The sequence below is a fragment of the Fundulus heteroclitus genome, chromosome 2 (assembly GCF_011125445.2).
Source record: "Fundulus heteroclitus isolate FHET01 chromosome 2, MU-UCD_Fhet_4.1, whole genome shotgun sequence".
Lineage (NCBI taxonomy): Eukaryota > Metazoa > Chordata > Actinopteri > Cyprinodontiformes > Fundulidae > Fundulus > Fundulus heteroclitus.
In genome coordinates this window covers 31,532,012-31,546,328 of record NC_046362.1, presented here as the reverse complement: position 1 = coordinate 31,546,328, position 14,317 = coordinate 31,532,012, and the positions used below count along the sequence as shown (strand labels likewise).

At 41.4% G+C, this 14,317-nt stretch overlaps 1 protein-coding gene across 1 annotated transcript; it reads left to right on the top strand.

Moving 5' to 3' along the window:
- The first annotated feature begins 7,380 nt into the window (after positions 1 to 7,380).
- LOC105929745 (C-C motif chemokine 4) lies at positions 7,381 to 8,117 on the top strand. The gene is made up of 3 exons (XM_021318944.2): positions 7,381 to 7,564; positions 7,647 to 7,773; positions 7,904 to 8,117. Exons 1-3 carry the CDS (start codon positions 7,501 to 7,503, stop codon positions 8,010 to 8,012), a joined length of 300 nt encoding a protein of 99 aa, XP_021174619.2. The 5' UTR covers positions 7,381 to 7,500; the 3' UTR covers positions 8,013 to 8,117.
- The last annotated feature ends 6,200 nt before the right edge of the window (positions 8,118 to 14,317 follow it).

The following is a 14,317-nucleotide window of genomic DNA, read 5'->3' as shown; positions in this document are numbered from 1 at the left end:
AATCTTTGTCCTGTGTAGTGTACTCTGTGAACGATTTTGTATTTTATTAGCTGTAAGTTGGTGTTACTAGTCAATTTGAAAGTTCTTAGACATATCTGAGCCCAGAAGTCTTGTTCAAAGTTGACTGATAGATCCTCTTCCCATTTCGTAATAGGAAGAGATATTGAATCATCTATTTTAGTCAGTGTCCTGTATGATTTAGACAGTAGTTTGGGGGGGTTTAAATCTAGGAACTCTAATATATTACTTGGAATTTGTAAACCACCTTTAATATGCTTAAATTTTTTTCTAATTATAGATTTAAGTTGTTCATATTCCAAAAATTTATTTTTACAAATGCCATATTGCATATTTAGTTTGGAAAAATTGATGAACTCGGTTCCATCAAGTAAATGTTCCAGATATTCAATACCTTTATTCTTCCAGTATGTAAAGTTTATCATATTATTATTTTGTAGGATGTCAGGGTTGTTCCAGATGGGTGTACGACTGCATGGGATAAGTGACGACTTTGTCATTTTAAGAAACTCCCACCATGCTGTCAGAGTAGAGCTGATATTGATTTTTTTTAAAGCATGTATGCCGTTTTATATTTGAGCTAATAAACGGCAAATCTGAAATCATGATATTATTGCATATTTTCTGTTCTATATCTATCCAGGGCTCGTCTAACGGATTTTGCTTTATCCATTTAGTGATATATTGTAGTCTATTTGCCAAGTAGTACTTATGGAAGTTAGGCAAATCTAGTCCCCCTCTGTCTTTAGTTTTCTGTAGCGTCTTTAAGCTGATACGGGGCGGTTTATCTTTCCAAAGAAATTTAGAGATTGAAGAGTCTAGAGATTTAAACCAGTCAGATGATGGTTTATTGGGGATCATTGAAAATAAGTAATTAATTCTAGGAAAGACCATCATTTTAATCGAAGCTACCCTACCCATGAGTGAAATTGGAAGCGATTTCCATCTATCCAGGTCATCTTATATCTTTTTTAAAAGTTGGATGTGATTAGATTTTACTAAATCTGCAAGTTTAGACGACACAGTGATACCCAAATATGTGATGTTTCCTGAGCGCAAATGTAAATCTAGGGGGTTTTGGAAAGAGCAATTAATTGGCAGTACCGTAGATTTAGACCAGTTTATAGAGTAATCAGAAACCTTTGAGAAGGATTCTAGTAATCTAATTACTTGAGAAAGGGAAGAGTTTGAGTGCTGAAGATAGAGTAATACATCATCAGCATAAAGACTAATCTTATGCTCTATATTCATGCATTTTATACCTTTAATAACCTTTGTATGTCTAATTGTTGCTGCTAGAGGTTCAATAAAAATGGCAAAAAGTGAGGGGGAAAGTGGGCATCCTTGCCTAGTGCCCCTCTGGAGACAAAAGCTGGAAGATGTTTGATTATTTGTCCTGACACAGGCTGTAGGAGAGCTGTATAAAATTTTTAACCAATTTATAAAAAAATTGCCAAAACCAAATTTATGCAGAATAGCGAATAAAAAATTCCAATTTACTCTATCAAATGCTTTTTCTGCATCTAAAGACATTATAATAGTTTTATTATTTGTACTGTAGGAATAATCTATTAAATTAACATCGGTTTAGAGAAATTAAACATCCCCTTATAGAAACTCAAAAGTTGATGCAAAACCAAACCAAAATGACTTAAAGTCCAATAGATCATGAAGCCACAACGAATACATTCCGAAGACTTAGACGGTCTTTTTTAAGGGATTCCTTTTTTCAGCTTCTAAACCACAGGAAACATCTACTTAGATTTTAATTTTTATATAATTTTCCTCTTTTTGTGAACCTTAAAAAATTATTTTACCCTAAAATCTCTATATGCGTCTCTTGTCTGAATTTGACAGTAAAAACCACAAGTATGCTGCATCAGGTTGCATTAACAATAAAAAAAGTTGCCCACAGAGTGCACCAGAGGCTCTACTGGTTTTCTTTCGTTTTAATGAGAAATAACTGAAATCTTTATGGTGAAACAAAACAAATTTTATCCACTACGGCAGAGGTCACAAGCCTTTTTGAAACTGCGAAGAGCTACTGGTAATGACCTTTGAACCTTCACTTTAACCTTAGGTAAAAACAACATATTTTTGATGAGTCTTTTATTGTCATATTTAAATCTATATTTATATATATTTAAAAAGAGGAGCACGGAATACACTAATATTTTACATGCAGCTCACTGGTGGGTTGTGCTGTTATTAGAACAGGCTCATGAGGGCCACATGTTGGTTCTTGGGGGCTACCTGGTTCTCACAGGCATCATGTTGGTGACCCCTGCACTAAGGGAAGCAATAAATTAGTAATTACTAGTGTTGTGCAATTATGCACTGTTTAAAGTTATTTAATGTTTATTAAATAACCCTCTGTCTGTTAAGTATTGTCTGGTGATGATCAGCTCTTAAGCTGATATCAGGACAACGGTTGAAAGGGATGAATTTGAGCACTAGCGATCTTTTAACAGCAAACCCTGCACAGACACAGAATAAAGGAGTGACAATTTCTTTTCAAGTTCAAGAATTTAATAGAAATAAAATTAACATCCAGAGAACATCACTATGTAATGCTGTTTATCTGAATTAACACAATATTTCAATCAGTAAATCCTCTCTACTAGGCTAGTGAAACTTAACTAAACTACTAAGCAAAATGAAGAAGCTAAACTAAGGAACTATTTACATGCAAAAACAAACAAAAGACAAAACAAAAGTGGTTGATCATAATCAGAATAATCAGAATCATTCAGTGAATCCTTATTCACTGCAGACCTGATTCCAAAAAGCATGGAATGGAGTGAAACATTTGACATGTGTTTCAACCCATTCACAATGCAAATCCTGAGTTAACCAGAACATTATTTTGAGTAATTAATACTCTGAAGACTGATTTGCTCAGTAAAATCATTTAAACCTTATGGCCGATCTTATTTATGCGATTCTCCCTCCGGGCGCCTGGGGTGGCTGTAGCGATCGGTCGCTAAATCGGTTAAAGTCTAAAGTTGTCAAAATTGCCTTTAAACCGGCATTAATATTCCATATTAATGCGGGAATAAGGGTCATAACTCTATCTACCGACGGAGCAGAAAAGACGAGGGCTATGCTTTAAACAAGCTCCTTGTGAATCTCCGGAAACGGATGTTAACAGGAGCTAATAGCATTTTGGCTAGCAGACTTTTGGCGCTAACAAATAAAACTTCGGTTTTATTTTTATCATAATGAGTGGGCTGGATAACGTAAACATTAATGTGAGTTTGTCCACTTTGGCCATCCGAGGAAGGAGCAGTGAAAAGGAGGGAGAATCGTTGGTTTGTTCTTGGCAGGCTAGCGTTTAGCTCTGCAGCAGCATGCAGAGGCGGGATCGGAGGCCTGGTCTCTGCCACGTTCTCTGACCTGGATGCAGTTCGATTTAAGCAGATTCTCCTCAAATTCAAAAGCAGGCCCTTTGTTGGCTTTCCAGCTCCGTCTGGGTTTCGCTTCCTGTAACGGCTGAGGAGAAATAAAACAAAGCTGTTTTTGGCAGCCAGGATCCTTCCTCCTGCTACTGATGATGAGGTTAAGACAGCAGACATAACTCTGATTTTCCCGGACATGTCCCCCGGGCGACCAGAAATTTCTCCCAGATGTCAGTCAGGCCCATGCAGGGCCCATGGTCCGAAGTAGTTTTTCCTGGTCTGCTCCAGGGAGAGATGGTCTGAGCAGCTTGGAGTCTGAAGAGGAGTTTGAAGAGAGGTGGTCAGAAGCACTCTGACCCTTTTAATCTGTGGGGTGTTTACAGAAGCACCCTGCTGAGAGAGAGGGCTGTCATTTGTGCCTCTCTCTCCTTTGTGGCTGTGTGGTCAGAATTAAATCTGACCTCAATTATTTTTCATGGCGTTAATATAGCACAACACTAGCATTTAAATGTCCTACATTTTAAAAAATAATGGCCACTACCCATAATCTATTCTGCAAGTTATATAAAAATAATGCATCAAAGCAGGGGTGTCCAAAGTGTGACCCGGGGGCTATTTGCAGCCCCCAAACAACAATTCAAGAGTGATTTGGCCCTCCAGCACAGGTGGTTGATGGAGATGGAAACTTTATTTTTAATTTTGGATAAAATGTTTGCAGACAAGATAAAATCTTACAATTGAAAATATCAGGTAGGCTACAACACAAAATATATTTGTCTTTTAATAACCCCACTTTTTACGTTCTCTTTATTTCATAGTAAATTCGGCCACATTTATGCTATGAGTTTCACTCAAGTGCATTAGGGGCTTTAGCTCAGGCCTCAAATTTTTGAACAATATTACACACAGACTTTAGGAATGTCTGATAAGTTTATTTCAGTGTTTGCTTTCCTTCTGTTCTGTCTCCCTCTCCCTCAGACATCTACCCTAACTGCTCTCACCAGTTGCCCATAATTATCATCTGATTGATTTCACCTTCTCTCTCCTTACTTTCCCTGCATATAAGACTCCTGGTCTTTGCCTTTCCACCATTGTGTCACCATCTGTTTGCTCCCTGCTCTGAATCTATATATTTCATCTTCCATTACCCTCTAACATAGAAAGGATTCCTGGATCAATGTGTGCTTCTGTGCTTTTTGTGTCTCTGCTCTGTCTTCTCTAACCTCCAGTGGGTCGAGGCAGATGACCGTTCACACTGAGCCTGGTTCTGGTTCTGCTGGAGGTTTTCCTCCCTGTAAAAGAGGAGTTTTCCTCTCCACTGTCGCTTCATGCATGCTCAGTATGAGGGATTGCTGCAAAGCCATCAGCAATGCAGACGACTGTCCACTGTGGCTCTACGCTCTTTTAGAAAGGAGTGAATGCTGCTTGTCAAGAGTTGATGCAACCTGCTGGGTTTCCTTAGAGAAGAAACTTTTGACCAATCTGTCAGGAGGATGATTAAATTTGACTTTGTAAACCATCATCCCACAGCATCTGGTGGGAAAACTGGAACATCTGGGCTTCAGCACACCCCTTCGCAACTGGCTGCTAGACTTCCTCACCAACAGACCTCAGTCAGTGCGGGTCGGTCAGAACACCTCTGATGATGTCATCACCCTCAGCACGGGCTCCCCTCAGGGCTGCGTCCTGAGCCCCCTGCTGTTCACTCTGATGACACAAGACTGCACTCCCAGATTCACCACCAATCACATCGTGAAGTTTGCTGACGACACAACGGTGGTGGGCCTGATCAGAGACGACAACGACCAGGACTACAGAGAGGAGGTGGAGCAGCTGGTGGGCTGGTGCAGAGACAACAGCCTGATCCTGAACGTGGAGAAGACGAAGGAGCTCATCGTCGACTTCAGGAAGAACCAGCCTCACCACGCTCCACTGCTCATCAACAGTTTAGCTGTGAAGGTGGTCAGCAGCACCTTCACAGCTGGTCGGCAGTTCCTGGGGTGCACATCATGGACAACCTCACCTGGTCTGTGAACACCTCGTCACTGGTGAAGAGGGCACAGAAACAACTGTACTTCCTGCGGAGGATGAGGAGAGCCCGCCTGTCCCTACCCATCCTCAAGACCTTCTACAGAAGCACCACAGAGAGCATTCTGACCAGCTGTCTCTCTGTGTGGTGTGGAGGCTGCAATGCCTCCGACTGGAACAATGTGAGGAGAGTGGCGAGGACAGCAGGAGAGATCATCGGGGCTCCTCTTCCCTCCATTAAGGACATTTCATCTGAGCGCTGCGTGGCCCGAGCCCGTAACATCATCAGGGAACCCTCACACCCCCACCTTGGACTGTTTTCCATGCTGCCCTCTGGGAAGAGGTTCCGCAGCATCCGCTGCAGGTCCACCAGGTTCTGCAAAAGCTTTTTCCCTGTGGCCATCAGACTGTTGAACTGCTGAAGCCACAAAACTGGACTCTGTACCACATTTGTCCTGCATTGTTTACATTTCAATTGCTGTACTGTGAAATTACTGTTGCACTTTATCCTGTAATTCTATCCTGTAAAGTTACTTTATTCTGAAATCTACTGCAATTTTTCAAGCTGTATGCAAACAAAATTTCGTTCTGTACGCACTCTGTGCATACAAAATTACAAATAAAGTTGTTTAATTCTAAGTCTAAGTAAAGAGCCTTGAGATGATATGTGTTGTGAATTGGTGCTATATAAACAAAGCACAATTGAATCTTCACTAAAACCGAAAGCCCAAACCTTAAGCCCAAACCTTAAGCAATTAAATGTGAAAGCATTTGTCAATTTGTGTCTGCATGCCCAGTTCTTAATGCATCATAGTGTGATTGTAGCCCAGGTCTTTTGTCAGGTTCAAACACCTAAAACATTCATTAAAACAACACAAAAAGGAAACACAACATATCTTCACTTGCAAGGAGAACGTCAGGAACACACTCAGGTATGTGTTTCCCATTGCTCTGAAGTGCATCCGTGCCTCCCCTTACTTTTTATTTTCCCAGGGAAGCAAACTGCAATGTACAGAAGCGATTGATGACCTTCAACTTCACAAACTAGCAGTTCAGTTACACAGAACCATTGAGCATTCAGTTCTCAGAGAAAGGAGTAACCACAGATGGCAAGTTGCAGATAGTGCTGCAAAACAATTTTATATCATGAGACTTTTTCTCTTTACAAAACCTTACTCTGTCACATAGGAGAGTGAGAGAAGTCCTCTGAAAGACACTTTAATATCTGAATAAACTCAAACCAAAAACCTTTTTAATAGTAATGAGTAAATACGTGTTAATAAAATGAATATGGAAAATAAAATAAGACATATAGGGAATAGTAAAAATATTTCTAACATCTTTAGTTACAGGCACCATATAAAAGAAAAATATTTCATTGTTCCACCATGGAGAAATTCAGGTGTATCAGCAGCAAGCAACGGAGAAAGTCCACAACCCAAAATTGCTCAGAATGTGTCCATTTGTGGAAAGGGTCTCTGAGACATTATGCTGCTTCTGACTTTTTCCTTTGACTGTCATTCATTCAGATGATGCCAAAATGTGCGGACATTTTATTTTCTGCAAGAAGTTTTGTAACCTTGGGCAAAAATAACCGCAGCAGTTTACTGAATGCCGATTTATTTGTAAATAATTCATATAAGGACTTATTTTTCACACCTCTAACAGTGCAATATGATGCTTGATCTCGACAGATAAGATTTCCAAGAAGACACAAAGAAGAAATGCAGATTAATGCTTTCCTGTGGTACAGAAAAAGATCTTAATCTCTGCATCACATCTGTGGTCAGTCCCTTGAGTAGAACTTGTTTTTTTGATGTGATGAGCAGCGGTTCAACCCAGTGGAAAGTGATAGATATTTCTAAGCTTCTGCAGATAGATTTGGTTTGGAAAGGTTGGCATCAGAAAAAAACAAAAACAAAAAAAAAACAAAGAAAAAAACAGTTCCTCATTGAACAATATTTATACGAGGCGCGGCGTTCAGTCACAGTCATAGCAGAACGAGAAGAAACAGAAGAGCATCATTATATCATCATCATCTTTCAGTATCAGCATCATGAAGACTCTCTGCTTGTCTCTGGGACTGCTGCTGGTCATTGCCTGCTGTTGTGACGCCATACGTAAGTGATCTCTGCTTGTTCCTTCATGCATTCGGAGGGATCTTAAATATACTTTGATTTTAACTTTCTGCTTTCCTCACAGCTGAGGCATTGCGGTACAGCACATCTCCTGTCAACTGCTGCAACGTGTTCAGCAACAAGAGAGTCCCACGAAATAAGGTGTCTAGCATAAAAGAGACCCACAACTCCTGCATAAAGAAGGGATTCATGTGAGTTTGCTGTTTATTTTATTGTTTTTTATTTTGTTCCTTTTGGTGCAAAAGAGTTGAATAGAAACTGACCTCCAGGCAGGCAGAGCAGATCAACGCTGATTTCTGTTTGTGTTTTTATGTTCTGCAGTGTGGAGACTGTAAAGGGCAAATTGATCTGCTTCAATCAGTCCTTTGGATGGGCTCAGAACCTCTACAAGCAAATCGGCAACGCTGAAGGCAGCGGCCTGCAACAATAAACATCCTAAGATGTACAGCACTTTATGGCGATGTCTTTTGTTCCTACTGGGAATAAGCTTTAATTTGTTTTGTGATTAAATAAAAAGATGCTTTTTTTTAAAGAGGAGATTGTATGTGATGGTTTGACACCTTGTGGTTCAACAAGTGAATTTTCAGGTATGTTTGTAAACAGATGACCTGGAAAGTCCTTTTAGAGGATTTGCTGAAACATACAGGTTTGTGTAAGATCAAATCTTAATGTCAGTGTCAAAGTTTTGCACGGTTAAAACACATGTAAACATCTGTTTTAACCCTCTATTGGTTTTTAGCATCTATTTAGAGAAATTAAACATCCTCTTATAGAAACTCAAAAGTTGATGCAAAACCAAATCAAAATTACTTAAAGTCCAATAGATCATGACGCCACAACCGATAAATTCAGAAGACTTAGATAGTATTTTTAAGGGATTTCTTTTTTCAGCTTCTAAACCACAGGAAACATTTACTTAGATTTAAATTTTTATATTATTTTCCTCTTTTTGTGAACCTTAAAAAATTATTTTACCCTAAAATCACTATATGCGTCTTTTGTCTGAATTTGACGGTAAAAACCACAAGTATGCTGCATCGGGTTGCATTAACAATAAAAAAAAGTTACACACAGAGTGCACCAGAGGCTCTACTGCTGGTTTTCTTTCATTTTAATGGGAAATAACTGAAATCTTTATGGTGAAACCAAACCAATTTTATCCACTATGGCAGAGGTCACTTAACCTGACTTCCGCCAGCTGTATGTCGCTCCGCCTAGCTTCACTCACATACATCTGGGACATATACCATAGAAAGTGATTTCTCCAACCAATTTTATTGTCTGGCCAATCAGGATGCAGGGCTGGTGTTTTATAGATGTGACGTAGTGGAGACGCGACCGTGACGTGAGACTGTTTTGATAACAATGGCGGCTCGTCGAGGAAGCAAGCGTTAACATTGATGCTGCTATTTCATCCGTGTTGTCCAATCTACCTAATATTGTTTCATTAAAAGAACACCAGAGAACGGCTCTGATGGAAACAATGTTTTCGCTCTTCTCCTGACCGGATTTGGCAAGTTTTGTTTTCCGGGGCGCGCCCGTGGTGGAGCGGTTAGCGCAAACCATGTTAGGAGGCCTTTAGTCTTCTACGCGGTCAGCCCAGGATCGACTCCGACCTGCGGCGCTTTGCCACCTGTCTTCCCCCTCTTCCTTTCAGCTCACTGTCAATAAAACGCGTGCCACTAGAGCCGCAAACACATTAAAATTTTTTTTTTTTTAAATTCCTGCGTCGCACTCATCAGCGTCACGGGTTGGCTTCGGTGTGAGTGGTTGAAATAGCACGTTGATAAAGGTGACAGACAAGTGCCTTATCCAATCATATGCAAGGATTTTTGATAAGGCCCAGCCTTCAATAAAGGCAATTCCTATGGCGGTGTCCCAGATGTATGTGAGTGAAGCTAGGCGGAGCGACATACAGCTGGCAGAAGTCAGGTTAGAGATCACTAGCCTTTTTGAAACTGCGAAGAGTTACCGGTAATGACCTTTGAACTAGAAGAGCCAGAGTTCACTTTAACCTTATGTAAAATCAACATATTTGTGATGAGTCTTTTATTGTCATATTTAAATCTATATTTATATATATTTAAAAAGAAGAGCACGGAATAAACTCTCTCCTTACTTTCCCTGCATATAAGACTCCTGGTCTTTGCCTTTCCACCGTTGTGTTGCCATCTGTTTGCTCCCCGCTCTGTATCTAATTAGTGTCATGGTTTTTAAGTGTTTAGCCCACATGCAGATACAGACGGAGGCAGAAACAATTTTAAGATGTTTATTAACAGCTCAAAATAACAGGAAAGCACACAGTGTGTGAGACAGGTGAGGTCTGAACGTCAAAGCTGGATCGACTGCGGGAAGAAAGGGAAATAATGTTACTGAGGATCGAACCAGGGGAAAATACCAGAAGCTGCACCGCTTACCGTTTAGTCGGGGAGACCTATCCGGGGGGAGTAAGTGACGAGGGAACTCTGTGACCATAACTCGGTGATGGAAACAGGTGGCTGAGGAACTGGAGGGCTGACAGATGTAATGCTGGCAAGGGGTCCGGAGAGCACCACAGAAAACGGCTTACGGGAGGAGCAGATGGAAGAACTGGAGTGTTGTGGGTGAACCAGGTGAATCCAAGAAGGAGGTTCTCACGCCCAGCTTGGTACCACCAAGGGAGTATGAGGGGAGATGCCAGAGCAAAATCTGAGCGGCGGGGATTCTGATGAGCTGGTTCATTGAGCACAACACCAAGACAAGTGAGTAAATCCAAACACGACAAAACTGGAGAACAACAGGAGACAAAGTTAGTCCAAAAACAGGGTTTCCAAGAACTCACAAGTATGAGGCACAGGAGACTGGTCAGAGGCCTAGGCATACCACGACTGGGTTAACACTCTGGCGTCTTCCATCTGTCTGAGCACTCCTTAAGAAGCCTGCGGTGAAAGCTCCTGACGAGCAGCAGGTGTGGGCCATGCCCACCAATCAACTACAACCACATGTGAAGCAGAGTTAGAGCATGGAATTCAGAGAACCCTGAATTACGATATATTCCAGGGTGAGCGGAGAACTTCGAATCGTGGCTCCAACGCAACACATCGGGGTGGACTGATTTGGGGACGTATTATAACCCAGCGGGCCCGGTACCTGGATCAGGATCTAACAGTAGGGCTTGGTTTATACGATCCTCCAGATCCCAACGTAGAGCCCCAAAGGTGCATGTAGGTGGGAGGATGTGTGCTGGCTCCCTTTCCTGTTCCAGAGGTACATCAAGCCAGATGCACCCTTTCCTGCTCCCTTTCCTGTTCCAGAGGCTTGATGTTTCTGGAGAGAGAAAAAGGCACCAGGGTGCAGTTTGTTGTCAGAATTTGACAGTTGAGATAATACAGCTCCTACACCTGTATCTAATGTGTCAATCTCCAGGGTGAATTGTTTGGCTGGGTTGGGATGAATGACTATGGGGGCCTGTGAAAACCTAGTCTTTAGTTCAGAAAACGAGGTCCCAGTCTCAGAACTCCAGACAAAAGGGATCTTCGTAGAGGTTAAGGCATGCAGAGGGGACGCGATCTGACTGTAATTCTTAATAAAATGTCTGTAAAAGTTGGCAAAACCTAAGAACCTCTGAAGTTGTTTTCTGGAGTCTGGGGTTGGCCACTCTACTACTGCCTTAATCTTCTTTGGATCTGATCTGACCTGTCCTCCCTCTAAGATGAGACCAAGGAAAGAAACTGAACTTGAATGTTGGAATTCACACTTTTCAGCTTTGACAAACAAACGGTTTTCTAAGAAACGTTGGAGGACTAGGCGGACATGTTGTTGGTGCTGAACTGGATCACTAGAGTAAATCAGAATGTCATCTAGATAGACAAATACAAAGACGTTCAGAAAGTCCCGTAAGACGTCATTAACCAATGCCTGAAATACGGAAGGGGCATTACACAAGCCAAAGGCATGACCAAGTATTCGAAGTGACCAAGTCGGGTTTTAAAAGCCGTCTCCCATTCGTCACCCTGACGAACCCGGACCAAATGGTAAGCGTTACGCAAGTCAAGCTTGGTAAAAATGACGGCTTTCTGGACTGGCTCTAGGGCTGAAGACAACAGGGGAAGCGGGTACTTATTCTTAACAGTGATTTGGTTAAGCCCTCGGTAGTCAATACACGGCCAGAGGGAACCATCTTTCTTCCCCAACGAAAAAAGAAACCCGCACCTAATGGAGAGGAGGAAGGGCGAAATATTTCCAGCTGACAGAGACTCACCTATATATTTCTCGAGTGCCAGACGTTAAGACCTCGAGATATTGTAGAGGCGGCTGGAGGGTAGAGGAGCCCCCAGTAGCAAATCTATAGCGCAATTGTAAGGGCGATGCGGAGGAAGTTAGCACGCTTGACTTTTGCTAAAAACTAAGCGCAGGTCGGGATACTGCCCAGGAACACAGGTCGATGGAGTCCTCTAATTCAGTGGGAGAATTGGAGGGATGAGGTGAGCTGACTGCAAGCAGCGTAAATGGCAGGCAGGGGACCAGGATTCTAACCGAGACTCGGCCCAGTTCAAATGAGGATTATGAATAGTTAACCATGCCAGATCTAGAACAACCGGAGAGTGTTTTAGCGGTAAAACGAAAAAAGAGAGCTACTCTCTGTGACGACGTCGTGGAGGTTTCCCAGGAGGCAGGGGCGGTCCTAGCGACCGAGGGGGCTTTCAGGCCAAATCAGTAAAAACAGATGGGGGGTGCTGGAATTGCGGGTCACCCGATAATTGGTCCAGAGAATGTCCCAATCAGATACAAGCACCTCATCTGCGGGGACGGGGAAGAGGCCGCAGGGGCGGTTCTTCATATGAAACGTGACTAGGGGCTAGAGCAAATGGGGATCCAGAGCCATTCAAAACAGTTGATGTGTATGGAGTATGGGAGCTTTTAAATGCATTAAAAGAAAAACCATATATGGTGCTTATAATTAATGGACAGCCATTTTCTCTTTTATACAATCTAGGAGCCTATAAAACATGTATAAAAGATAATCTAGGGGTAAAGGCATCTAAAATGTGCATTTTTATAAAATCAGCAAATGGTCAAACATCCCAAGAATGGATGTTAAAAGTAATAGAAATAAAGGAGCCTCAAACAGGAGAAAAGGTTGCATGCTCCTGTAGTAATGTCACTAACTTGCCCCATTAATCTGTTAGGACGGGACTTAATGGAAAAATTAGGCATTGCAGTTTTCCCAACGCAGGATGGAATGAAAGCTGTCCGTGTAGAACATGAAATGTCGCTGTAACAAAATCCTCCTGTGTTTTATGCACTATACTTACCGTCTCTGCTCCAAATAAAAGAGAAAAGCAAACTTATGCAAAATGCTAGAAGCACATTGTCAAACCAGAGGATGAAACTCGGTTAGCTGATCTACAAACCACTATGCATGTGTGCTTAACCCCAGATGAAAAGTTTGAAAAACAGGAAACTATAATCGTGGCTATACAAAATATGTGTACAGATGAGAGTTAATTTGCAGCAGTTACTGTTATGCTTTCTACACAGATGCAAAAATTGTATGGCTTACCATGGGAACCTTTTTTGTCATTGTTTAAGACCAGTAAAGAGCAGTGGAGAGACACAGGCCCGCGTTTAAAAGCTGCAGAAAGACCGTCTGATTTTCAGCTGTGTCCACACAAAACAGACTGGCTTTATAGCCCTAGTACAGAACTTTGGAAACAGCATTACAAAGTTCTGTTCGATGCAGAACCTCGTGTCCAAGATTTATATGAGATAAAATAATCCAGCACTCTTTGCTATCAGAATCAGATGAAAATTATTTAAAAGGTGTTCCAAATGCTTTGTGGTCTACAGGGCCAACTGATGTAGGATTATTGACAACAGTAGAACGAGTTAAAATAGTTCCTAAAGTTCCTGCAGATAAAACAGTACGGGCTAAAATATGAAGAACAGGAGGGTAAAATGGCAGTTATAAACATTTTATTGGATGCAGGAATAATTAGACCATGTCCAGATTCTCAGCTTTTACATTCAAGAAAGAGAAAAAATATATACGTGGACACGCCTGCCACAGGGATTTGTAGACCGTTCTACAATTTTCATTCAGGCCATTTTAACATGCTTAAAGAGCTTTAATCCAAAACGTGAAAGTAAAGTATTAATGTACATAGATGGCCTTCTAATTGCATTAAAAAAAAACTGCAACATCATTTGGCTAAAACAGGAAACAAAGTTAGCAAAGATAAAATACAGTGGGTGAAGAAATGAGTCTGTTACAGGCCATGTTATCTCAGAAGAAGGTAAAAAGATACAGGAAGTGAAGAATTGCTATAGTAAGTGCGCCCAAACCAGTCACTAAAAAACAAATGATGTCTTTTTTAGGATTATGTAATTACTGCAGAGCTTGGAATCCACATTATGCAGAGAAAACTCAGCTTCTCTTAAATCTTATTCATGACACGCCAATGGCCATGTCAGAGACAATCCAGAGGACCTCAGAAGCAGAGCAGCAATTCACAAAGCTAAATGAAAACTTATCTCAGCAACTGTCTTAGCTCTAGTTTTACGACTTCTGTGTTGTTTACAGCCCCGTGGTGATAAGCTCAAACCTGTGGCAGCAGCACTACCCCCATGTCTGCAAGCAGTTTGTGCAACTACCATGGCTATAGGAAGTTCAGCTGAAGTGGTCTGGTTTCATTCAACCACAGTCTTAGACCCCCCATGTAGTAGATGTATTTCAATTTGGTCTTTCTGATTTTT

What these genes read in the sequence shown, in the direction of transcription:
- LOC105929745 (XM_021318944.2), top strand. Translation starts at nt 7,501, where the DNA reads ATGAAGACTCTCTGCTTGTCTCTGGGACTGCTGCTGGTCATTGCCTGC. An exon ending in CTGCTGTTGTGACGCCATAC is followed by an intron (nt 7,565 to 7,646) that starts GTAAGTGATCTC and finishes CTTTCCTCACAG; the next exon opens with CTGAGGCATTGCGGTACAGC. An exon ending in TGCATAAAGAAGGGATTCAT is followed by an intron (nt 7,774 to 7,903) that starts GTGAGTTTGCTG and finishes TATGTTCTGCAG; the next exon opens with TGTGGAGACTGTAAAGGGCA.